Source organism: Xiphias gladius, chromosome 3 (assembly GCF_016859285.1).
Source record: "Xiphias gladius isolate SHS-SW01 ecotype Sanya breed wild chromosome 3, ASM1685928v1, whole genome shotgun sequence".
NCBI classification, from domain to species: Eukaryota; Metazoa; Chordata; class Actinopteri; order Istiophoriformes; family Xiphiidae; genus Xiphias; species Xiphias gladius.
Window position 1 is genome coordinate 19,126,923 of NC_053402.1, and position 27,608 is coordinate 19,154,530.

Below are 27,608 nucleotides of genomic sequence, written 5' to 3' on the forward strand. Positions count from 1 at the left end.
GATGCTCCCCGGATCCAGGAGGTGCTTCACATCTAAAAGTGCACCAGCTTACATCATCACCAACGGAGACCCCAGCGATTTGATTAAGGGATTTTTTTATTGTGAGGTATGGAGGTATGGATATCGATGGTGAGTCTTCTCAGCGTAATGCATCAGGCATTTCAGTACATCTAAGGAAAGCTTCTGAGTTTTTAGGCTTTTGTGTTCCATTTGTATTTGTATCGTGATCAGATAGATCACAAATGAGTGCGCTTTGTGTAGCTTAATGTTCTTTAAATTTTTGGTCTGAGGCCAGACCTCATAAGGCAGTCTGGTGCTGAGTTAAAATCATTAAACAGTTTTGTATTATTTGAGTGTAAAGGAACTAGATGAAAGGGAAGCCGGGGGAAAAATGACAGCAATGCACAAATTGGAATCCTAAACTACTGAGTCACATGAGCATGTGGTATGTTCTTCACATAATTGAGCCATCAGGATGCAGGCATCGCACAATTAGAAACCGTACACACCAGCTCATCACACGCTGTATTGTTGACATCCTGTGTCAGAAGGTGAAGATACAATCTTAATATCCTTCAGCGAAATGTCTCATTAACATTGCTAACTTACGTGGTGGCCACGATGTGTGGCACCAGCCTGTTATTAGATAATGACTGGATTAGAAGCAGTGAGGGACAGGACGCTGGAGAACAGGCACGGCATCACAACATCCCTCACAGCGCTTTCTATTCACCCTGTGATTACAGGCCATTGACGGCTCAAATAAATAGTGTCAAACCATCAAACCACCCCACTTGCCTCACTATTTGTTCTCCTCCTAGTTTGCCACGTAGAACGTGTAATCTTGCATAACATGGGTTTGTCCTTTTGTTCTGCTGATCTTCTGAAAATCTAAGTGATCTGAAATTGAGATTGCATTTGTGGAATGAGCAAGGAAACAGCTAGGACCCATGTTATTTAGTCACCAATTTTGAAAGCAGTGTTTCAAATGGGTAGTTGTAACCCCAATGATTACGCACAATTGCAGTTCTTAATTTATGATATAATCTTTGTGAGAAGGAAGAAGGGGAAGAAGACAACATCATTTTAAAACATTTTCACTGACTTACTTTTGTATAACTAAATCCATTACCGATGAAAGAAATGAATTAAAACTGTATGTCTTCACAATCCATTCAGTACCAAAGATGATTAAGGAAAATCAATTATTATGACACTGTCAATTTTTAAAACAATTCTAAAGCATAAAAGTGGTTTATAAGCGCTTGAGATAAATGACACCAGTGTTTCAGCTCAGGGAAAGTGCATTGATCCTGCTGCGTGTGCATGTCTTTTCTTCACATGTATTTTGCCTTACAACTCACCTGTGGCAAAACCCCTCAGCTGCCTTGGGCTGGCTGCTCTGCTGTGCTCTTTGGCACGACCACTCTCAACACTCACCACTTAACATCTGCCCAGTAGCATCTCAGCAGCCTTTTCACATCCTCCCCAGTTATCCACCTTCTTCTTCGCTCCCCTCCCCGCCCTCCCCCTTTTCTCCCTACTCAATTTACCCGCCCCTGCACTCACCCTTCTCTCGCACTCCGCAGCGGCCTCACGGCTCGCTGGTGTGACATCTGCCTTTTAGACGATGGAAGAGGGACAGACCTTTATCCAAACTCTGACCTTTTCCCCCCTGTCTCCCTCTCTGGTGTCACTGACATAGTCACAGCCAATTTCACTGACAATGAATTTCAGAGACTAAAAATAAAACTCAAGATGACACTTGATTGCATATTTTGTATGTAATTGACTTGTGTTTTGAGTATGTTTGAGTAGGGTTTCTCTATCCACTGACCTTTACCTGATAACCTGTCTGAAAACTGCAGTTAACTACCTTACTTATTGCAGATAACTGCTACAGCAGCTGTAAAGGTTAATTAATGCTCATTGAATGCCACATGCCATGGGCCGCTTTGGAGCATTAAGTATTCAGCTTATTCAGTGGCTGGGCTACTGATTATATACTGTACATTTTCGGTCCACAGCAGAGCAACCAGAAATATCCTCTCGAGATGGAATAAATATCTCATTATGGCCATGTAAAGGACAAAGTTTACACACACAGCATTATTTCTCTGCTATACTCAGGCAAAAAATTTTCTGCCGGAGCAGTTAAAACAACAGTTAAAATCAGGCAGACATTCGTTACACAATGGGTTACTACTAATTTAAGTGGCAGAAAGGCTCAAGAGTTCAGAAGCGTTTGCCAAGATAAGCTTTACCTGACATGTCAAAGCAAGACCCACCCAACAATCACCTTGTCAAAGCTGTGATGTTCCTTCTTTCCCTCCAGCAGCAGCAGCGGCGGCAGCAGGGTGCTGGTGACACATACGGCCAATTATAGGTGGAAGTGGAGAAGATGATGTGAGCTGAAAGCTTGTTCACACGTGGCGGGTGTCCAGACGGCCAGGGGCTGCACGGTAGAGGGCCGGGGGAGAGAAAAAAACCATCAATAGCTGAGCTGAGCTGAGCTGAGCTGAGCTGAGCTGAGCTGGGCTGGGCTGAGCCCCTCTCCTCCTCTCTCCATTCATCCGCAGGTCTGTGGCAAATCAAACCCTACTTTTTAGCCGATCAATATTGCCCCTTAACTTCCCTTTATTACTCTGCAGCCAGAATAATGGTTAGAGAGGGAGAATGAATATTCAGTTCATAAATCATGCAGTAAAAACATGTCAGGGGTCTAATTGTGGTTTTCTAACACCCTTTAAAGGAAGGCAGATTTTATTACTGGGTTAACGTCACCAGGCGACCCTCATACCTTCTCATTATGGGCTCATGGAGGCATCATCAAACCGTAAGTGTTACAGCACTTCTCAGTGGACCCTGGCCTCGTTTCTTAAATACCTGCTGAACATGCAGATGCACAAACAAAGTGAGTGGCACTAAACATGATGTAATCGTACACGAAAGCCTTGCATATTTGTAATAAATGACTGGATTGTCTTGGTCAAACATATTGTCTGGGCTTCTTTAATTCTTAAATCATTGATTCATTTTGTGTATTACTTTCTTAAGTGCTAGTTTCCTGAACAAATAAAAAGGCTCCTTTCTACAGACAAATAAGTGGAATGACTGTCTCATTAAGGCGCTACAGAGTACTGTTTTCTATAAGTCTTACTCCCCTCTCTCTTTGTTTCTCTTCCCTCTCTTTTCAATGAATTTCAATTGGCCAATAATTTCCCACAATATCCCGAAGTTACAGCCTTTTTGTCACATCTTTTAGTGATTAAATGGGTCGATTTCTGTTTTCTGTGGGTGATTAATCCCACAGGGTTACAGAGATTACAGAGAGGGAGTCACAGAGAAGCCGTTTTAATGGATTCACACAGAGAGCCTTCCATTCATAGGGCTTATGAGATTGGATTACAGGAACCGGGCTTCAGAGGGGAGAGGGAAAACTCACAAGAGGAAACTCGTGTCCGATGGGATAGAAGTTAGGAAAAAAGAAAAGGGGTTTCATGATTAGAAAAATCTAGGTGCTAGGAGTCACATACAAAGAATGACCTTGCCTGGCGTGCTGTCCAACTGACCCTTCTTGCCGTTTGCTGACTGGAAAACTCAACACCTGCCTGGCTGGTGGGGGTTCATACCTCGGCTCTTATCTCGTGTGATATTCTAGCAGTGAGGTCTCACATATGATTGATCATAGTCATTATTAGTCAGTGGGACGGGTGAGCAGTGCGAGGGATCATTGCAGCGAGCCGCCGCACCCGCTACAGTCATTTGGGTGTCCCACTTTTCCCAGATGTTTTAGGCAGGTGGGAGCTGGAACGTACCGGGCGACGCTGGGGCAGCGATGGTGTTTAGTTGTTGGTGACAGTGGGTGGGGCCTGAAAGTCAGAGGCTCATATCTCTCCTCCACAGCTGGACATTAAAGCGTGACTCTTGCAGTACAGGGGACTGGAAACGCTCTCTCAGTCAGGCGATTTGTGTCACGCCCCGCGGCTTCAAACCTCCTCTAAACCTCTGTCAGGTCCCGGCAGGAAACAGTGCCCGTCTAGGCAACCTTCCACTCCACGAAAAGGGAGACAAAATGGGAGGCAGGCGGTGGATGGACTGTAGGGGAAGGTGGAGTAAGGAAAGTGCGTCATTGAGTTTTAAAACAGATGTATGACCCACAGTGGGGGATCAGAGGCCCCAATCACAGCTGGAGGTCATCGGTGTTCCTGTGAGGGAATAAGAGGCAAAGCTGGCGGAAGCCGGTTACTCCAGGTCACTGCACAGGCGATAGTCCCATTTCATCTGGAGTGTATAGACTAAATGCCTACAGAGGGCAACATCTTGCAGAGCGGAAAGCGCACTCTTTAATCTTCCTCTGGTCTCTCAATGGATCTCTGGCTCTGACGAAATGACACGTGTGTGTGTCTGGATGTGGTATTGCAGTGTTTCTCATAATGATTTTCCATTTGCTTTTGACCACATTTTGTCGCCGAACAGCAGCTGTTTGTTACTAAGGGGCAAGATATCTCTCCACACTGAACAATAAATGGAAAGAAGCTGTTTATCACTTAGAAATGCAAAACTTTTATTTATTTTTTTATTAGCAATAGGCTATAAATAAATCAAATCCCAAAGTTTGTATATTTGGTTAATTTTTAATGGTGTTGGAAAAGGGAAAGAAATAAACAACACACACACACACGCAACTAATGTGTTTCCACAAGGCAAGACTGTTTTCCTCGTACTGTTTGTGTACATGAAATATCTAGACAGATCATGCGACAATTTTTCTTAGCATGACCGAGCATATTTCATATCAGTCATATCACTATACACCCAAATGAGTAGTGACAGGTCACAAGGGTGCAATGAAGAAGCAAAGAGGGCCCTAAGGTGCTGTGTCTCATCCCAGAGCAGAGGGCGTTGCTGACAGGAAACTATTACCAACTAAAAAAGCAAACAAACGACCGGGTGCCCTGAGCAAGGAGTCACATAGTGTCCCCAACCCACCCCGTCTGCTGCAGCCTGACCAGGATACCCCCAACGTCACTGCGGGACATCACTGCCTCCACACACACATACACAAAAGCTTGGTCTGCCTTTAAAAATAACACTTGTGTGCTAAACTACAGTTTGTATGGCTTGTTTTTTTTTTTTAATAATTGGCCTGGCTGTGTTAATTCAATGGGGAATTAATGCCCCAGTTGTAAAGAACCTGCAGTTAAAGGAGGACTCAAACACATCAAAGCCTTTTTATAGGTTTTCGGGAGTACTACTGCATATGTGAATAAGGTGCACAAAGCCTTTTGTGGCTCTAGAGGCAGCTGTGCAAAGTCTGATAAACTGCCTCAAGTGCCGTCAGTCACTCTGCAGCCCGCTCCTCATTCTAGCTGGAGGCTACATCAGCCTCTCCTGGAATAACACACCTGAATTACCAACCAAACTGTCGTTGGGCGAGTTGTATTGTGGGTAATGTAGGCGTCAGGCTTTGACAGGCTTTTAAACTAATATCTAAAAGAGCGTTCATTTCTACAATACCAAACTTTTCCTTTCTTTTTTCTTTTTTTTTTTTTTTAATATTAAGAAAAAAAAAAGTCAGGTAATCTGTTTTGTCAGGAACGTGTGGATGTGTATTGAAGAGCACAGAGATGAATAGAAATACAGAAATCTCTCAGTGTTAAATAACCAAAACTGTTAAAACTTTGGCAGCAAGTAATGTTTTCATGTAGGATCATTACTCATAATGAGAAGCTGATTGTTAGCCCAAATATAAATATATATAATTTTTTTAGATTTTTCTCCCAAATATATACTAGGTTAGGTTTTTGTTTTGTTCATGCAGTTGTTCATAGTTTGTTTAATGACATGAACGGGTGACTTCAACAAAATGATAAATGACAGTGAAGTAAATGAGAGGAAATTAAGACTTTGAGTGTTCTTGTTTTCTGGCTAAATTATGGTAAGATTGTGTTAAAAATCTTGCTGTAGCTGTAATGTTTTCTCACAGTCAAATGCAAATGGAACCCATGCAAATATGGAAAGCGGTTGCCATTTTTACTTTACTGTACAATTTTCTTTCCTTGAAAAAAAAGAATGTTTGAATTTTACTGCAAAAACACGCACACAAAGAAAAAAATTGCTCTGAAATAATCCAAAATAACACGATTCACAAATCTGGGTGAGCCGTGCCAGTGTGCTAACCCAGGGTGATTTCTTTTGGAACCCAGGTCAAGGTTAGTTTTGTGTCACACACTTCTGACGTCAGACATTGCAGTTACGGGGGCTAATTATGGACCAACACAGGGGGATTTCTGCCTCCAGTGAAAGCTGCTCACGTGGAGGGGTTAGTTGAGCTGCTGACTCTTTCAAAAACTGTCTGTCTGACTGAAGCACTCATATATACTCTATATATATTATGCACACACGCACACACACACACACGCTCCGTGCACACATACACACAATCCAAGTGTAGCCTATATTTTTTAGAGTGTAGAATGTCTCTAGGTAAAGAGGCGAGAGTTCTCCCTCAGTGCAGAAGCCATTAGTCAAAATGGAGGTGATTTATGGGTTGTCTCCTTGCAGAATTTAAATTAACTGCCATGCTGTATGAAGGGAGGAGGGAGGGAACCACTGCTTTTTGGGTTGCTGCCCTTTGCACTCCACCTCTCGCTTTCTCTGTCTTTGTCTCCCGCTCTGCCTTGCTTCCACTCTCTCGCTCTCTCAATCTCACGGGAGAAATTTGGAATGCCTCTTGGATCCAGGTGTGTTGTGAGGTGGTTAGCTCACTCAGGGATCTCGGCAGATTTCACGGGAAAATATGCCAGATGAAAACATTTTTTTTAATTTTTCTTAGGGGGAAAAAATATACGCAGAAAACTGATACATAAAAAGACTCCCGCAAGGTCAAGATCAGCAGTTGCCGTGCAGAAGTTGCTGTGTCTTATGGACCAGTATACACGCTTAATACGACTGTCCAGGCACTGCAGTAAAAGGTCTAAAAAACACAGTGTATGTAAATATATATACAATGATTACCACATTTATTTTTAATGATTAATAATAAATTTGTGTCCAAATGTGGCGATACAAAATTTCTAACCGTGGGTTTCTCATTATTTCAAGATGTGCTCTGCCTGCTCCCACATCCATATTAATGATTTTGATATTAATGATGTTTTGTACTGTACTCTCTCCTCCCTGACGGCTGTATGATATATAACTGAGCTGGGAGACAGGCCTGCGGTGTGACATGGGAGCTTAAGGGACAGGAACTTCAGTTCATCAGACATTCTCTCCACGTTGAAAATGATTCCGCAAGTAGACTTCATATACATAAATGAGGGGATACTTACTTAATACTTGATGCTGTGTGAATGGTCCGTGAATGAGCGAGAAGAAGGGTTGGGTGGGTAGCCGGCTGGGGCTCGAGGTAGAGGTAGAGGAAGTCAGGGGCCCATGGGTGACTGGCAGGGAGAAAGGGAGAGAGTGGATAGTGGGGGCAGAGGGTGAGGAGTGAGGATGAGTCCATGTGACATTGCACTGTAAAGCCCGTAAAGTGTTGTACGTGACATACTGTATCAGTGCTGTGAATTATGGGGTCGTATCCATTTTATTTTTTAGTTCATTTTCTAGACAGATAGATAGATATTTGCTTTTTCAGTATAAGTCCTTCTCTGCTGATGAGATGCTTTTCCAGCAGCCTTATTGCTTCTACCCCCAGAACACACACATACTGTACCAACACACACACCTCCTGCTTTCCTCCTGCAGACTCAATGGGCTCACAGCGACATATGTGGTGATTTCATTATGCATCTGTTTCCCATATAGATCCTTGACCTTTAGTGTACTTGTGCAATTATGCTGCTGCTGAGCTAAAAGAGGAATGCAATTTCAGGTTCACTGGGTAATTTAAGGACAGGGGCACCACAGTAAGACAAAACAAAGCATAACAAAAACGTTGCGTATGAACAGAACCTAAATGTGTATATACATTAAATGACAAAACCAAGTCAATGAAAAGTGAATTGTTTCTTTTATCCATGACCATTCGACAACCTTAACTGCGCCTTAGTTATCGTAACCATGTCAACGAAGGTCCTCTAACCTTAATGAAGGATTTATTTGAACCCGAATCCCGATCTTTTCCTAAACCTACCCACGTACTTTTTAGTTTGAACGTAACCAAGCCGTGACCGTTCCACAACATTAACCGCCGGTTCATTATTGTTACCATGACGATGAGGGTCTGGTACGCCTGCCGCTGGTACGGTCCTGTGGGTCATGTCTGAGTTTACGGGCAAGTGACCTATAGGGTCGTTTGGGTTGGAGGACTTGTCGCGCAGTCCACCTGCTAGCACCTTTTAAAGCTCACTAAATAACCGGTAGCGTCTCGTTTTAATCTGTATGAAAACCGAAGGGTAAAAAAAAGGTAAAAATGAAATAATTCAGAACATAAGCCCCCGGGTATTGTCATTTGCTTTTTTTATGGATTAAACAAACAAGATACGACATGTCAAAATTAACGAACTTTAGAGGAGCAGGGAGGCAGATTTCGTTACCTTTGGACAAAGCCAGGCTCGGCGTTTCCTTGTTTCCATTTTTTGTGCTGATGTTAAGTTAGCCGACTACCAGCTGTAGCTTCACGTTTACTGTAGAGACATGACAGCGGCATCAATCTTCTCATCTACCTCTTGTCATAAAAAAAAAAAAAAACTAATTTCCCAAAATGTCAAACTACTCCTTTAAGCCATATTATTGAGATCATAGTTTCAAGTACCACAGCTGGTGCACTTCATTATGAATTCGTAGGCATCTAAAGCATCTTGTATGACTCGTGCTTTTCCTGCACGCACCTTCTTAACAACATTTTTCATCTCCTGCCTTTGTCTCACCTCTGGGGAAGTTGTCTTTTCCACAGAAGCTTGATTCCCTTCCCCGAGGACAGAGTATTCCTCTGTGGTTTCTCTGCCTCAGCCCTGCCATGTTGGGAGCAAGACCGGGCCACAGAGCGCCTTCGCTGGACTCCAGCTGAGGTTTTGACAGGTTCTCGTCTTCAATGGATGAATGGAGCCACCCTGGGACTTCCCCTGAGTCACACAAGAAGAAGGAGAACAAACACACAAAGACAGAGCAACACACACACACAAAAACAAAAAAAAAATCACTTCACTTAACTACACCAAATATCATACAAACAAAAGAAATATTTACAACACTCGGGTTTCGATACAAATTCTACGGTTTTGTGTTTGTTCAGTTATTTTAACTAGTCGTTTGCTCAAAGACAGGGTTCATAAAATGTTTAATTGATTCTGACTAGTTGCACAGAGATTCCTTTTACGCTCCCAAGGTTAAATTAACAATTCAGTTATTTATTTTTTTTATGTGTAATACATTTTACACACAATTTACTTTCAAAGCTAAAATGAAAGCAGTAGTGACACCTGACAGATCTTACTACCTGACAGATTTTGGACCACCTGGCTCAACATGTGACCCACACTCATCAGCAGAAAGATACACATACATGTTGAATTTGACTACCTTGTAGCAATAGGGAGGATTTAGTCAGAGAAGGGAAAGATAAGAATCATTCATTCAATTCATCACATGTTCCTACTCATTTTAAGCTAGTGGCACATAGATTTTCTCTGTTTCCCTCATTACAAAGAAACAAAACGTTTCACTGAAAAATCCTAAGGGGGAAAAAAAGGTAAATTTCATTATGACAGCCCCTGCACACTCTGCCAGAAAACATCTGTTTATTTACACTCCATAGTCACTTGTATTTGTCCGGTTAAATGATAAATAGAATCCTTGACATGACTGACTGTAGAGAAACACGTTTTATATTAGGAATTAATATAGGAATTAGGAATAGTTGCAGTTATCAAGAGCAAACTCATGTACAGAAAGAGCAAAATAAAATTTCTACTAATGACAAATGGTAGCTGTGTATAGTGTTTCAAGGCTAAAGGCAAATATAATGTCTCGAAAAAATATAGAATTCTGACCTTCCTTGTAAGGCAGGATTCAAATCAGATGCAGGTGGAGGAGGGAGTCAGAGTGGAGAGCGATGTGAAGTGTTTAGCAAGGAGATGGGTTTTCACTTCATGCTGTGAGTGACGCCGCAGTCCTGGTCGAGGTGGAAAGGTCATCCCATCATTTGGGAGCATGGAGGGAGAGAAGTCGAGACCGACTGAAGCCACAACCAGCGTGCTGCATCACGGCAGACTGAGGGAACATGCACATGAATCACACACACACACACACACACACACACACACACACACACACACACACACACACACACACAGACACACCCACACACACCCACACACACAAACCACATCCCCACGTTCATTATGATACCTGGATATATTAGCCAGCCCTGCAGCAGGTCAGTCAAAGATTGAGTCTGCGATTTCTCACTTCTCTTCATTCTGCCGACGGAGGACAAAGCAATTTCCCGGGAGCTCTGGAAAAGAAGACAACATGTAAACAGAGACTTAAGATCAGGATCAAGTCATGTTCATGGGTGACAAAATTCAGCTCCCCTGAACATCTTCATTAAATTGTCTGTACAGTATCTTACTCTTGGCCGATGAGTGTGTCTGTGTAATCAGCTAGAAAATATTTCGTAATCTTGCATACAGGGCATGCAACTGTAATTATCTAATTGGACTGAAAAGTGCAGGCAATAAGGCTGATTTGACTGCATGTGACATAACATGCAAAGTGGTTGCAACATGTCGTAATCGCTTTAGCATCAGGGTCTACCACGCAAACGTGAGTCCCCATACACGAAGGAACACCAGACTGACTCGCCTTTTAGTGGGTGAGCTCTTGTCTGCAAAGTCAGTTATTATGTCTTGTAAAATTGCTATGTTGTCACATTCTCTAGTAAACAGGGCAGACATCAGGCTTGATGGAACCATGGCTCCTGTGGTGAGGAGGAACACATGGCCTGAGGGTGTTCTCTGTATGTGTGTGTGTGTGTGTGTGTGTGTGTGTGTGTGTTGCTATTTTCCTCTAGAGTCATGTCCTTCACTGTTTCTGCATTCACCTGGATATTCTGTGTATTATAGTGTGCGTCAGCAAGAAATCACTGAGGCAGAGAAGGCTTAAAGCAAATACATATTAATTTTCTCAGCACATATGAAAAAACAGCTGCTCCCTAGACTCAAAGATTGCCCTCTTTCTCCCATCCCTGGCTGTCATGAACAAACACACACAAATACACACACAGTTATTCCACAGGCACTTTGCAGAAGCCATGGCCAATTCCCCTCTGAACTCAGCCTTTTTCCTTTCCCATTTTCCTTTAAATGCACAAATGCGCCATCTCCCCTTCACTCACCGGCTTCAATTTTGACTTCCTTTGCCTTGCCTTCTTTGTTTTGAAGACCCCCCACCTCCCCTCCCCATCTCCAAACCACCTCAGTGGGTGCCAAGCAGTCACAGCAGTGGCTTGATCCTGGCACTTATGAAAGGAGCTCTTTGATAAGCCTCGGCCAGGAGCAACACAAGGGAAGCAATCAGAGACACAAACTCAACTAGAGATGAGGCATCTACTGTGTTTCCTTGTGTGTCTGGGATGTTGTTTTGTTTCTTTGACCTGTTAAACTTTCTTCTTGGAAAGAAAATCAAATCCTTTAAAGTCTCTTTTTTTTTTTTTTTTTTTTTTTACTCTTCCAAGTTTTCCCTCGTGTACTTCTGAAACTCCTGGAAACACATTTGTTCTGCCTCTCCATATCATTGTAACCGGGGAGAACAACAAAGTGATTAAAAGCTTTTGAGGTGTGTTTGGATGTGGCTGATGCCTGGACACAGTGCTACCGAGGTTTTAGTTTCCTGTTCTTGCCTTTTCCTCACATCTGCTTAGTTATTGTATTTCAAAAGATTTTGCTCTCATCACAGTCTGTAGTAAATGCCAAAAATAATACATTGTTAAATAAATAGATATATGTCTTATTTTTCAAATATTGGTCTATCATTTATATAGGCTATGATAATATTTTACCCACAGACCAAGCTGGTTTCATCTCATCCTGCAATTGCTCAAATCACTATTGCGTCCCCATCTGCCGCCTATACGTCCAACTGTTGCTCAGCTGAGGCATTTTCTTCAACCTCCACATGTTCTTCACTGTACTCTAACCAGGATGTGTACAGATATGTACTCCCAAAAAAATGTACTGGTCAGTGGTTGAGTTTGAGTCAAGAATTAGTTGAAATAGGTATGAGACCAAGTGAAGACCAAGACTATAAAAAGGAATCATTTTCCTTGCATGATCTATGATTTTTTCTATATTCACTGATTTTTCCCTAACTAGAGTTTTTTAGATTATTTAGCTGTAAATGATACTTTTGTAACATACTGTAGGCACACAAACCTATTTGTTTGTTTCAAACAACTACACAACCCATGTTACAAGAATATTCACTGAAATTTGAGGATAAGATTTTATGTTTTTGAAGTATCAAAAAACTTTAAAGTGGATCTGTGGTGGCAATTCTGGTCTAATGAAGACTCACAAAACAGAACATGTCTTTCTGACTTTTACTCTCACACTTGCAAGTGGGCAAGCACCCCTCTACAGACTCTGTGTCAGGCTGAGAGCAACATCCTCTTATCTCAAGCTCAATTAATATGGATCAACAGGATGCAGATGAGGCACATTTCTTGCCTACAGTTCTCCTAACTCTCACACATTTCCATCCACTTATAAGAAAAACAACTCCACATATGGTATAGCCAAGAAAATAATTTCATTTAATAATTTAAAATTTTAATTTAATTTTAAATGCTGATCATAATATTTTTCCACCACAATTCCATTCATTCAAGGAAATGTATGTTGATGTAGAGGTGAATCTGTCAAATAAAAAGGAGGATCAGCATCATAACAACACATATGAAAAATCAGATTAATAAATCCATGTAAATACTATAGCAGAATACTGTTTTTTGCTATATATATATATATATATATATATATATATAGCAAAAAATCTGGCATATCATTTGAGGGGTAGGAGCAAACATCAGGGTCAGACTGCAGCAACTGTATGTACTGACCCATCACTCCGCTTATCCACCTTAGCAACATTGACCTATCACATGTTAATAACACAGTACAGAAACAGAGCATTATCCCTAAGGTGAACAGCGCAGGAATTAAACTTTGAAACAACATTGCACCCAAAGGTCTGAAACGGTCAGTGAGCCAATCGCTGAAACCAGCTGATGGAAATGGGCCAAAGCGTCTGCGATCCGGTCCAGTAAGGGTTGAGGTGATGTTATCATGTAATCAATATTTTGATATTAACAGTGGATTCACATGACTTCTTATATAGTGAGAGGGGTTGCTCATAGTGATGAATCCACGGAGAAATGTGTGAAGACACGTGACGCTTTCTTTCACCCGTCAGCAGTGAGCTTCACTGGACAACAAGACTCGGGTACGTCACACTATTAACTCCATTCCACACCCCACTGAGCGGTGCCACAACCAACCAGCAAGAAGTGCTAGTGAAACGACAAGGGTGAGATCCTTTGTCTGGTTCCCGACCTGCCAGCAAAGCCAAATGTGTTCGTTAGAACACACCATCACATGTGAGGTGCCATGACTGGCAATTGAACCCTAAGTCTTTGAAGTGGAAAGGAACTTTGGCCTCGCAATAGCTTTAAATATCTGACATCGTTCAAACACCACGAAAAAGCAGCTCAGATCAAAATCTGTTTCTACCGCGAGGCTATTCGGGTTTCAAAACATGCCGTCACTTCCGCTAAAATATGTTTCACCGTGCCTGTCATTGACACTCATGGATTCTCTCGCTATATGCTCCAACAAATCAGGCAAAACAAACATGCGCCACTGACATAAAGCTCAGCTGTCACAGCAGTTAACTCCCTCTCCATGTTGTACCTCTTGCTCCCTTTCTGCCTCTCTAACGCTTGTCTCCCAATCTTTCTCATCCTTTCCATCGCTATCACTCTCTGTTTGTCCTCTGGTGTGCATTGATCGCTGTGGTTCAGAGATTTAGAGATTCGGGGCACACTGATCTGACTGGCAGTTATAGCCCGCAGGTGTGAAGAACAAACAATGGCCCCCTAAACAAACCCCAAAACCAATTTGGGGCTTGTGTGCATCCTCATATAGGCAAACTCCATGTCTGTAATGAGGAATAAAAACAGGATAACATGCACAGCAGGAACACCTGGTGTGCCTGTTATTTGGGTCTGTCTCACAGACTCACCTCAGTGATAAATTAGACAACCCACCCGTGACGCCATAAGTTTGCAACTGAAGTTTAATGATGATGAAGAGACAGAAATCCAGCAAAATAACTGGTGATATGTCAAGTGTGGTGGTGACAAATAGTCAGGCATCCTGTTCATTGATCCATCTCAATCCGTCACGACAGCTCGGTCCAGCTCGGGCACAAACAGTCCTATAGACGCCAGAAAAAGGCAACCATGAGATGTGGACAGCCAAGAGTTTGCAGATTTTTATTCCAGCCAATGACTACACCAGTTGATTTCGCTTTTTAACAGAGGTTTAAACACAGAGGTGGCATCAATCAAAGAATACAGCTGGTGGACTAAAAACCTGTAGACTTAGATAAAATTGTGTTTGTGTCACAACTGAAAAAGCTGAAGAGAAAAGGGTGATAATTGTGATGAGTTCTACACTGAAACAGCAACACCTTAAATGTATATTTTCTAGTGAATTAAAAATCTGCCATTAAAAAAACAGCACCAGATATCTGTGACCTTAAACTTGCACATCGCTGGATTGTGTGTGGTGTTGAGCCACCAGCTGTATTGGCTTCAGTTCTCTGATTCAAAGCCAGAGATTTTAGTGCAAGAAATGCCCGCCTCTGCCGTTGTCACCATTACCTCTTGTGAGGCTGACATGAACAGTTTTTTGTTCCCAACCGGCAGTTTACATTGATATGATCCTGCCATATTCTTCCATCTGTCTTGATGCATTTGTCCCTTTTGTGATCTTAACTTTATCACACCTAAAAACACTGAACACTGACCTCCTTGCAAACATACGACACGTTTCATATGATGACAATGTTTTCTTGCCATCTAAAAGACTTTATCATTGGTTTTCTTACTTTACCATTCATCACTCTAAGGGATGAAAATGTCAAACAAATGACAATCCCTGCTGCATATAGATTTTTTTTTGTCTCCCAAGTAGGACCCATAATTTGATAAAAAACTATCAAATCAATACCTAAAAAAAGGCACCAAGAAGAAATGGTGTCAGCGCATTCAGGTGGAGAAACATGGTTATTGACACAGGGGAAAGGCAAAGACGGGAATAAAAAAACGGCAGAGAAGTGCCAACGTCAGTGGCCTCTAACAAAACAAAAGATTTGTCGCCTTTGCCCTTAAAAGGTTTCCCCATGTGACGTGCCACGAAGATCATTTTAAAGTTTAAAAGCAGCTCCCCAGCATGTGTAGTTACATTTTTCATTTGTTATGCACTTCAAATTGATGGCTTATGATTCATTCTTGGCATTCTTTTGTAATTAGCACATTTTCTTAAATTTGAAAAGCTCCTAGCATTTCCTGGCATAGCAGATTCAAGTGTTGTCTTGTGTCTGTGCACATATATGCATGAATCCTTAGAACCCACCTCCAGGAAAAGAAAAAAAGACTGTCTTTCCACAGCTCCATCTTTATTTTTAGAGGCTGGATGCTGATGAGAGAGGAGAAAGCAGGGGAGTGAGAAATGGCATGAAAAGTGGGGAAAGGGAGGGAAAGCAAGGAGAGAAAAGAGAGAGGGGTGGAAGAAGGGGAGCGAGATGGTCAGGGGGGGCTGTGTTGGTTCCTCTGTGGTTCAGGAGAGTGGTAGAAAGAAAGGCAATGTGATGAGAGTCCTTCCTCTGAGCGAGCTGGAGAGAGAGAAAGGGACGTAACCACACCAACCTCTCACTCAATAGGGGAGCAGAGGGGAGGAGGGGGTTCCGCTGCTACTGGCGTATAAAAAGCCAAGCCTGAGAATCCGGCACCACAAACTCACCACACATACACACACACACACACACACACACACACACACACACGCACACACAGATCCAGTGGCTGCTCTGTATCTCTCACACTCACCCACTCTCGTCATTTTCTCTCTCTCCCTCTCTCTCTCTCTGTCTCGCTCCCTCTGTCTCTCACTCCATTCCTCTGGGCTCTGCATCCTTCTTGCTTCTTCTCACAAGTCAGATTATGTTTGTAAGTACGTGCTGAATGTCTCCCTGTGTATGCTTGGACTTCCTTAAGTGTTTTTGCATGTGTGAGTGAATGTTGCCTACTTAAGTGTGACTGAGCAGAGCAGTGAGGTGTATCAAGTGTATGTGGGTCTCTGTCTCACCCTCACACACTCGCTGCTCCTCTTGCAACTCTTCTCGGGATCTCCGGGTCCCTTTCCTCGGTGACAGGCTCCCCACACCAAGCAGTCAACATTTCCGCCCCCGGGAGACCCACGCTGGCAGCGCAGCCCCTTCCCCGACTCAGCATCGGGAGGAAGACCCTGGTGGCGGCTGCCGTAGGGGTTATGCTGGTCCTGGTGCTGGTGGTCCTCATCCCTGTGCTGGTCAGCTCCGTGGGTACAGATGCCAGCCACTATGAGATGCTGGGCACCTGTCGTATGGTGTGCGACCCCTACCTTAACAAGGGCACTCCGGCCAGCAGCACCAGCTCCACCGGTCTCCAAGCTGAGGCAGAGGCGTTGAGCGACCACAGCAACGTGCTTCCACCCTCCACCTTACTGCAGGGCCCACAGGGGAAGCCTGGCAGGCCAGGCAAGCCCGGACCACCTGGACCGCCGGGAGAACCGGGGCCACCGGGACCGGCCGGGCCTCCTGGGGACAGAGGGGATCAGGGAAGGACTGGGATTTTGGGTCTGGGGGGGAACGGAGCTATCAGCACAGCCACCTACAGCACGGTGCCTCGAGTGGCCTTCTATGCGGGGCTTAAGAACCCCCACGAAGGCTACGAGATCCTCAAGTTTGACGACGTGGTCACCAACCTGGGCAACAACTATGATGGCATTTCGGGCAAGTTCATCTGCAGCATACCGGGCACGTACTTCTTCATCTACCATGTGCTGATGAGAGGAGGGGATGGCACCAGCATGTGGGCAGACCTCTGCAAGAATGGCCAGGTTAGTGCTTTGAAACTTTTTCCCAGTTCCCTCTCCCCAGTGTAAGCATGCCTGACTCCTCCGATGCTCACTCTCCCCCCGCTCCCTCGCTGCTTCCCCCACCGGCTCTCTCCTAAACATCCCCCTACATCGCAGGAAGCTTGATTTTTTTTTCTTAAAAGTGACTTTGTGACTCAGCCGTGCGCAGCTGCCACGCGCCTCCAAAGCGCGGAGCGCACAGCCGCGGCACCCGGCGCGCCTGGAGAAAAAGACGTGTCGACTAGTTTTTTCCAGCCCGCGTCCCCTCCTAGCATGATGCGTCCTGACATCGCCGCGTCCCGCGATCCGAAGGACGGTCACGGGTAGTTGCGTCCGCTCTTTTCCCACCGCTTTGTATGCTGTGAAATTTGGAAGCCGATCAGTTTCTACTGTTCTGGACTGGGATTGTTATCTTGAGGGATTTGAGAGTGTTGGAATGTAATAGTCTAAAGATGCGTTCGCCTGGCATTTACTTTTGTTGAGTGTGTCTGAGGAGGGATTGTATTGTATTGATTATTATCATTATTATTATCATTATTGTTATTTACATTCCGATTCTGTTACGAGACTCTTTTTTTTTTTTACTTTTAGACTGTGGGTTTTGGGCTGGTCGGCCCATTAAGCTTAAAAAGGGGGAGGGGGGAAATAGAAATTTCGGTCACATCATTTGGACTATAACCGTCTGTGCGAGCCCACAGGATCGTGTTGTCCGTCCGCCGCCGCATCCACCTGTCGTTGCAGTCGTGCTGAATGCATTGGGACGTCTATGTGATGTGCTCACGGCTTCTCTGACGCACCGTTTTAACGGGGCGCTAATTTTTATTTTGCGCCCCCGAGGGTCCTCTCGGGGTCGGTGGACTAATGCGTGCCAGTGTGGTTGGCAGCCTCGCGATCAGCCGTCAGACCTCTTACCTCCGAAGTGGCCCCGAAATACGGTTTTGCCTGTAAAACGACGGACGCTGCCCTATAATGAGTGTAGTCGCTGTTTGCTTTGTGTGTTTACCGGTTTGCCGCCAGTATCATGATAAAAAAGAAAAAATGAAATGTATGAATGTAAAGAAAACAAATACGAAAAGAAGCAACCTGTCTTAATTTTTTTTTAACAGGCTTTATACTACAGTATAAATCAGCTTTCAAAATTGATCCTGCAAAACTATTTGCAGTGATAAAAATCACTCATCAAAGGTAATGCAAAATTTTCTATACTTTCTAAATGCATACTCAAGTTCAGCTCTGCATTAGAGTTTATTATATAATAAGAAATCAGGAGAAAAGGGGGTATGGCAGGGCATTTCATACACTAACTTGCCTCTCTCTCACGCCACCATCATCTTTGTAGTCAAAGTCAGTTGTACCCCCGGACACACAGTGCTGCAACGAGAGAAATGCTGCTGGTGACTCTTTCGTGACCGTGTGGAGCTTCTGATGATTCACCATCGTCAGCTTGCTCCACAGTCAGAAACGCGGATCCTTGCAACTGGATGAATCATAAATATCTCTAAAATTCACAAAAATCGGAAACTTTTACTTGACATCACGGCCCAGAAGCCTCTGTGACCTGTTTCACGTCTGCTGGCTAAATTTTTAAAAAAAAAGTCCATTTGTTCTACAATAATTTTCATTCATTCATTTATTTTCTTTTTCTTAAGTTTCATTGTTTGGCCGACTGGAGTATTTAAATAAAAGGGGTTCAAGCAGGAGTCTGTAGGGGTCTCAGAAGTGCTGGGATCATGATACGGGCAGCGTGGAGATAAAACAACAGTTGGCGTTGGCTCTGTGGCGTACGTCTGCAGTCTCGCCGAGGCAGCTAGAGGTTAATTCCTTTACCCTGGCCAAGTTCATGCCCAGCAAGAAAAAAGAGAGTTACAGCAATTGCCTTTGTCTCACTCCACGGTAATGTTTATGGGTGGGTGTAAAAGCATTGATATATAATAGGGGAGGAAGAACATATGTTCCTATAAAACGCCTTCTGTTCCCGCTTCATTGTGCTCCCAAGAGGAGGGTGTGGAGGTACTTAAGTTAGACACACACTGTGTGCATCTCCAGAGACCCATGTAATGTTTATAAGTGGTAACTGCTTCTCTTTCTCGGTCTACCTCTGTCCTATGCACAGCTTATGCATAGATGTGCAGTCCTCTTGCCCCCGGTGTTTATTAGGCTGTCGGCTGACGCAGAAGGCCACCGGAGCCTCGGTTCGTGTAAATGACTGAATGGTTATAAATGTTGGGCCAACTCATGCTACATCATTGATGAAGTGCTGAGAGTCAAGCTGAAACTCCTACAGCCACACTGGTGCTTTCCGCAGCTCATTAAGGCTGTAAAAAGCTACACTGTGTGTTGGGACAGGGGAGGCCAGGGAATTGCAGACAATACCAGCATTTTATCATCTTTTGGCTTTAGTGAAGCGGCGGGTTTCCAGGCCCTGCAGTGCTGCTTCACTCCAGCATGTGCTACTCCCACTCCAGGGGTACTTACAAGCTGTGTTCAACATCAATATCCAGGGGTTACTTTATTTCTTCTCCTCTCTTTTTCCACTCCCTCATTTCACTTGGCAGAGTGCAACACAAGAATCGCAGGATTGTCCCCAGAACTTTGACACTTTTCAAGCTAGACAGAAAAAGTTAACTTCCTGGTAAACAAACCAATAAGGAATCTATTTCCAGCACAGGACACTTTATCCACTTTCCGAGTTCCTTTCCACACACTCTTTTTGTTCCTTCATCGCCTGTTCTTTTAGTCACTTACCAAATATTCCAACCAATCCTAATCTCTCTCCATTAAATCAGTGCTTTGCTATAACCTGTCTTGGACACATCCTGAGAGACACGGCAGTGACAATGAATGAAATGTATTGGACGTAGTAGAAGAGGGAGAAAGAAAAGAGGACCGAAAAAGACATCGCTATTGTGCTATTGTGCTATCGAGTCTATTTAATTGTAATTAAAAAGCTTGAACCAGATCCAGGATGTGTTTGCTCTCCTTCTCTCCATTCCCTTCTTAATATTGTTATTAATCCGCAAAACCGTTTCAGAGTTAATTAAAAGCAATGACTTCAGCATCAGTCTCTCAAGAGGACCATAGTGAATAATCACTCTGTCTCTTCCTTTAATAAGCTTCAACGTCCTTCGTGCACATGGCTCTTCCCTAGCAATTACTGATGCAGTCTCCTCCTCACATACACACTCATTTACACATGCTCACACACACACACACACACACACACACACACGTGTATGCGCATGCTTGCCCGCCCCCCCCCCTCCTAACCCACTGCCTCAACGCACCCCAACTGTGCACTGCCCTCCATCTCTCCTCTGTCAGGTCGACAGGAGCTTACTTTCCTGAAGGAGCAGAAGGTTTTCATCTAAAAAGGAAAACTTTAAAAAAAAAAAAAAAAAAAGCAGCAATAGAGAATGCAGATTGCGGTATCATAGAATCGATTTTGCTAACACACAATGCCATTAATCTATTCCCTGCTCTAAAGTGATGCATTGCACTGTATCAGAACAGGTGACAGCGTACCATCCTTTTCTTAAGATTCTGTTTTCGAGCTCACTTCGCTTCATGGAAGAGGGATGCTTTCTTTACCCCAAATAGCTGCACGGCTTAGCTCAGTCGCGTGTCGTTTCCCAGTCAAACCATGCGCCTCAGTCCATCTCCGCTCATGAAGGCGCCTCCGGGAGGGTTTTCAGCTCTGGTGCACATGGAGACTGTTTATCCTGTTGCCGTGTTTCCAGGTGAAACCCACGCATTGTGTTTAGCATGTGGTGTCAATCCCAACATTAAAACATGGGAGCTGGGCCATCTGGATGAGGAGCTGCTCTGGTTGATTTGATTATTGACATATTCTCCAGAGAAAGTTGTAGCAAACAAAAAGAGAAATCATTCGATGGCCTATCACACAGGGTTGGCTGTGGTCTTTTTTTTTTTTTTTTTTAAACAAGGTCAAGGATTTTTAATATTTAAGAAAAAATATGCATCGCAAGCACTAAACACATGAGTTATCTACGCACAGATACAGCAATACTTAGACTTAATTAATTTTAACATTCTGGTAATGTTCGGACCTGCTATTCTTCATCGTGGTCTGACTTCAGCACTGAGAAGCCTTTGTGTGTCTGCCTGGTGTAACAGAGAGACTCTGTCCGAAATAGACAGGCAGGGTTTGAGAGAGCCTCCCTCAGTCCCTCAGCCTCTTTGCCTCTTTGCCTGCAGTATTGATCCCCTTATGTGTATGTGTGCATGCGTGTGTGTGCGCATGTACCTCTGTCTCTTTCCTCCTTCTGGCAGACCCGTTTCTTTCTGCGTGGTGTATACCGTGGCACTTCTTAATCAGCCTGAGAGGTAGTGGAGGCGGACCTTTGGCCTTGATCTGCTGTGTAATTGGACATTGGATTTGACACTCTGCCAAGTGGAACATTAGAGCTGGCCTAATTAGGTGCGAGGGCTATTAAATGAAGATTGGCCCATGTTGTTAGGAAATACCACACAGATTGGAAATGTCAAGATGACATCGGGCTGTCATCTGCAAGCACAGGGTGGAAAATCTATCATTTATTGGTGAAGTTTCAAAACTTGCTTGAAAACTGCCCACCACTCGTCTGTAATAATTCAATTTACTTTGGAAACATTTAACACCGAGCTATACAGAGCGCCATAGGAGCCCAGACGTCGACACGCATTTTGCGCTGGCATCTCGGATTAAGCAGCTCATGAAATACTGCTATGATGTCTCATGTACCGAGAGACCAAAAACATACAGTCTAAAATAGGCTATGGATTGTCTCCTGTGGCTGGCTGACTCAAGGATGCTATGGTGTTGACTCACAAGGCTTCTTCATTAAAATGAGGGCCGTATGGGAGCTTGACAAGTGCTCCTGGCCCTCTTATGCAAACATCTCTCTCCCTCCGTCTCTCCCCACGCCCCTGACATTTAGCCGTCCCCCAAATTCAGTCGTCAGTGATACCCACAATTATCCGATCAATCTTCACGGGGAAGCGGCAGGTCAGTGGCTTCGAATGACTCACAGTCTGCTACATAACTCGATGTGTTTAACACCTCCTTCGCCCCTTTAAAATGAATATGAGTAAAACATCAACAATCGCCCTAGTAAGAGAGGATGAATCGGCTACTGTATGAAAAATGCATGTCATAGCAGAGCTGACAGTCTGCCTCTCACCCGACACTTATACAGAAGCTCAGTTTGCCTCATTTTAGAGGAGTCTTTTATTCAGGAAGAAATGAAAATCTAAATGCCTTAGGGTTACTAGGAAGCACACTGGCTTAGTGTGAACAAAGGTTGAAAATTTTGCAGTAAAAGTCTTTTTTCAGACAACGCCGCGAGCAGTCATTGTAGTTCTGGTGTTGGTGCTGGAGGCAGACAGTGTACCTCGGTAATTAACTGGGTCTGATGAGTCAGACACAAGAATGAAAAGACTGGCTGGATTGCAGGTCAAAGTTGACGCCTATTTTTTCCGCCCCTGTTTCCTCTGTCAAGCCTCTTTCAGGAGAAGCTGTCTTGATTTCATTCTCCTTGTTGCCAAGGCTGAATCGCAGTACTGTTACTCTGGCCCCTCGAAGGTTTCTGCCACATTTGGCTCAAGTATCAGTGGTGCATGTGATAAGCTAAGGAACAAATGTCTGACACCAGACTCACCTTTAGCATTACCGCAAGCAATTCCATAAACAGTGAGAGGTTTGTACAGGAAAGTCATTCTGTTTCATTGGAGGCTGAGCAGGTACAAAGAGAACAGCTGGTGAAATTTATTCAGGAAGCCTTTTTCTACTCTTGTCTGACAGATGGCAAATCTCCCGTTACCATTTCATTCCTCTTATCATGTTTTCACTTAGGGTCCTCCGACAAATAAGCCCGTAACGCAGAGGAGACCCGACGCTTTCTAACACTACCGTTCTCTCGCAACCCATCGTAGTTTCTGCATTTCGTGTGTATGTGTGCACAAAAGTGCGCGCGGATGCATGTGTGCGCCGCTGCGTCACCGCGAGTGCGTGTGTTTGTATGTGTTGTGCAGCGAAATGTTGGATCGGGCTCAATAGCAGTGGCAAGCCATCTAAGCTGATATTAAGCATGCGGTTCACGGCTGGAATGTTCAAACACAATTAGACGGCAGTACACTTTGATTTAAAGAGGACCAATAGACTCGTCGATTCAAAAAGGCGGCTCAACATCAAGTCAACAAATCCCTGTCAGAGAAGCCACGAGACATGTCCTTGTCACAGTGACAAAGCCTCTTGTAAAATAACTATCCCAGAGAGACTTTACAGGCCCCTCCTGTGCCAGACACAACACATAAAGCTTCAAATTGTCATGATTTTCATAAACAGTATTTTAATGGCTTATAATAAAAGCAAACCAGCCATCCATACAATACGACAACACAGCTGCTAAATGAAAATGATGTAAAACATCTATTAAATAAATTGTAATTGAAACAATGTTGACTGTAAAAGAAATCCCACATGACTGAGCAGCAGTTACAGTCAGTATTGTAAAATGCGCTGTCTTTGGAGCAGCATCTTCATATAAATACCACAATTATTGATAACTGTGAGGTTCATATTCACAGTTAAACAGTGCATAAGTTAAGGGAATCCACACTTCGCTTTTCCAGGCACTCATTATCTATTAAGCCCAAGCGCCGGCTCGAATTTTCGGTGTCTCCAGTCAGAATATTATTCAATCAAAGCCATCACGTTGACGATATGATGGATGCCAACACGCACGAGCAGCCACAAGGAAGACAACATTGCCTGACACCTCATTTACCATCGCTGGAGCCGGCACTTACAGCCTCATGCTTTGTTTGTCTTGTCAAAGTTTCTCTACATATTCTGTGTCAAGGTCATGCACTGCCGGTTGGCTGTTTGTCCTGCTCATCTCTCACTATACATCTGCAGTATCCTGCATTTGAACCCCTGGCTCATATCCCTAACAAGTTCGTTGTGTGCAGTGGAGACAAAACCCCCCCCCAAAAAAAAGAGCTTCCTGATCATTATTTCAAGAATAGCGAGGGGTTTTATTCATGCGTGCTTATCATTTAAAGCAAATGAAGGAGGGCTAGACCGTGGCAGTTGGTCTCAGAAGGGGATACAAACCATTTGAGCAAAGAAACAAAAAAAATATCATGGTGAAAGAACTACAATAATATCAGGGAAGTTTACTTTCACCAGGGCTCTGCTCACTTTGTCTCTGCTAAAAGAAAATGCTATATTTGTATTTCCCCTTCCCCCTCTCCAAAAACATCAATCATGCTCTTGAAGAAGACGGAAATTTAGCTCCTTACAGAGCAAATGAAGAGAATAATTTAAGCCAGATTACACATTTGTGACTTTACCAGAGGTTCCCGGCTTCTGTGTGTACACCTGCAAAGCAAATATTTTGATAAAGTTTCATTAAAATCCCAACTGACAAATCCTCCTGAGCCATCATCACCTGCTTCCCCCCAGCCAACCAAAAAGCGGTAACCTTCTAATAAGATGGTGTTGACTTTACACACTCAGGGTAAATCATGTCATATTAATATGCAGTGGACGCAGGCATCTCAGAATCAGAACAGGAGGCTTTGTTTGCACATTGATATGAGCTGTGCTAGATTTAATCAGGAGGATAAATAATAAAAAAAATGTACAATATTCCATATATTACTCTTGCATCTTAAAACCTCACCTCAGAATTTCATTATCCAGATTACCCTTACAGCACTTGCACATCTCGTACCAAGCCGGCCGCTACTGTCCGTGGCATGTTGTTAAAAAGTTTGAGAAACTCTCAAATCTTCCCTTTTTTTACTCCGTCTCACCTGTTAATCACTAATTAGAAAACCACATCTGTGCCAGGTGCTTTGGTAGATATAGTGAAGTTTGTCTCGCTCTCCATGCAGCCTGAAGAAAGTACGTAAAGTCGGTGTCCATTTAAATGCATCTGGTTCACTATAAAAGCTCTTTTCTTATTTATTTCACCTTCCATTAAAAAAATTAATTATTGGTTTTTTTTTTTTAATATAAATCATTGACAATGATTAAGAAAGCTGAAGCCTTGCTCCTCTCTTCATAATTCAATGCCGTGAGCTGAACGCAACGCAAAGTCCTTCTTTCTTTGAAAATCATTCAGAGAACTGAGCTTGTGATGGATTACAAGAGGACTTCATAAGAAATCTGGCAGAATATTGGCCTATGCATAAAAGCATAATTAATATTTGGAGGTATTAAAAAAAAAAACCCAAAAAGAACAGTTTGCTGCAAGTAATTAAAACTCATTTTTACTATGGTGAAACTTTTTGAAGTCCGTGCTGGCTCTCTGTATTTATTGTTGAATCATAGAAAATCAGTGTTAATAATGATCATAAAGTATACTGAAGAGTTACCACGACCAGTAACAGACCCAGACAAACACTGCGGCAGCACTCACAACGTTGATTTCTTGTGGACATTTGCAGAAACGCCATCCAATGTATGATAGTTGTAATGAAGATGTTGTATAATGCAATGTTACAAACATACTGTAGCCCATGGCCCGTTTTATCCAGGTTCAATCTAAGGTGTCACGGATATGGAATCTTAAATGCTTTTTACAGCAGTGGTGCAGGAAGGACTGTTCTATTTCATGACCCATTCTAGCCTCTAGTTTGGCTCTGTCTGTTTTTCATTGTGTCGATCAGGAGAGAAGCACTTAAGACACTCAAATGCTTCTCTTAAGGAATTTTCCGGTTTCTGTTAAAGGCTTTTAATGCTCATATCATTCACAGCTTGAAAATATATGATTTTGAAGTAATAATTTTCTAAATACAAATAACTGTCTCCATTTTCTCATGTAACAGTGATTCAAACTACTGGAAACTTTATATCCAGTCCATGAAAGCCTTACATTTGATATTGTAATAGGACTTTTGCACGCCTCTGCACATCCTCTGCACACTTTTATGTTCCCAACAGCAGGCTTATAAAACTCAACAGAAGGTGAGCTGATGGTTTAGTATTAACAGCGATAGCCATTACTTCAGAAGAGACCAGAACATCCTTAATGAAAGTTGGCTCCATTTACAGAATCCACATAAAAAGACACAGTGCTATAGATACAGCGTTTGACTGAGGAGTCACGTCTGGAAAGTGTAGTGTACAATAAGAGGCACCAACACCGAGGAAAAAACGAACAAACACACAGAATAACAAAAACAATGCGCTAGAATTAGCAAAAGGTTCATTATAAAATATGTGGATTCTTTAAATAAATCTTGAAATTATCAATTTAATTTGTGCAAAGAAAATCATTATATATTATTATTTTAACATATTTAAATGTCAGTAGAACCTTTTCCAAACTCCCTGCTACGTTTGGCAATAGTGATGCTTTTTGCGCAGGAGATCTCTGTCAGTAGCCTGCCTCTCCTCACATTTGTCAATATGCCTGTTGTGTGTAGTCCTTAAATAGGCCAACTATTTATTGGGCATCCTGTATGCCGCCTGTTGGGCCAGCTTGTCGACACCTGCTAGAAAAACCCCGATTTAAAACGAGACGAGGGCCAGAATGGACTTTGGAGACCCAATAATGACCCACGAGAAAACACTTCAAATGCACATAGACTATTGATTTTGATTCAACCTCACTGGCCAGACTAAGTGACTAATTGTCTTATTTAACCAGTGGCTACCTTAAAGGATGTACAGTGCTTTCCTTTTCATCTCAAGAGAAAATAATGATCTTTTCATTCGATTGTATTCTATATAAGTTACGACTGATGCAGATCTCCTTGTTAGTAACTCTTTAATACCACTGAGACTGCGGGCTGCAAGTACTTGGCGAGTAGAACATTTTTTGCTGCTTCGGCTCTGGGACAGACATATTGGACTTGAAATGAGACAATGCCTGTTAGCTTAAAGTGCCAACTTTCAGTTTTAATTTATCATCCATACTGGGTTAATATATGGGTTGCAACAATATTGGGAATCCTAACCCTTTTATGGTCAATTTTAGGTGGCCAAAGTTAACTGGACAAATCAAGATAAATGTCTAGTATCCTCCCTGGTGATGCTCTGCCGGCCCTGTGCTGCAGCATGTTCATGTTCTGTTTTGGGGGCTTTTTTCCATCAGTCAGGTCTTCGGCATGTGATACACATGCTAAACTGGACTGACATCAAGTGACTGACTTGACCAGTCAAGAACATCCCCCAGCTCGGCCGTAAAAAACCTCCTTCGTTGTGTGTAGTTTAGGATCATCGTCCTGTAGCATTATCTTAAATTTGAGATACTAAAAAATGCAACGAGTCCTAGACTGTTCACCAAATATGTGTGAAAAGCTTTAACATCGTAGTCACAAGTAGTTACTTACAAGTCTTGGGGAGTACTACTATATACGTGAAAAAAGTCGTACAGGGCTTTTTGTGGCTCCAGAGGGACGTGTGTG

General features: G+C 43.1%; 1 protein-coding gene across 1 annotated transcript in view; it reads left to right on the plus strand.

The window, feature by feature from the left end:
- The first annotated feature begins 16,360 nt into the window (after window positions 1-16,360).
- Window positions 16,361-27,608, plus strand: part of LOC120787753 (C1q-related factor) — a 13,417-nt gene continuing 2,169 nt past the window's right edge. The window contains exon 1 of the mRNA XM_040123342.1: window positions 16,361-17,171. Within this exon, the coding sequence (XP_039979276.1) occupies window positions 16,563-17,171 (609 nt within the window). The 5' untranslated portion in view covers window positions 16,361-16,562. The remainder of the gene's footprint in view (window positions 17,172-27,608) is intronic.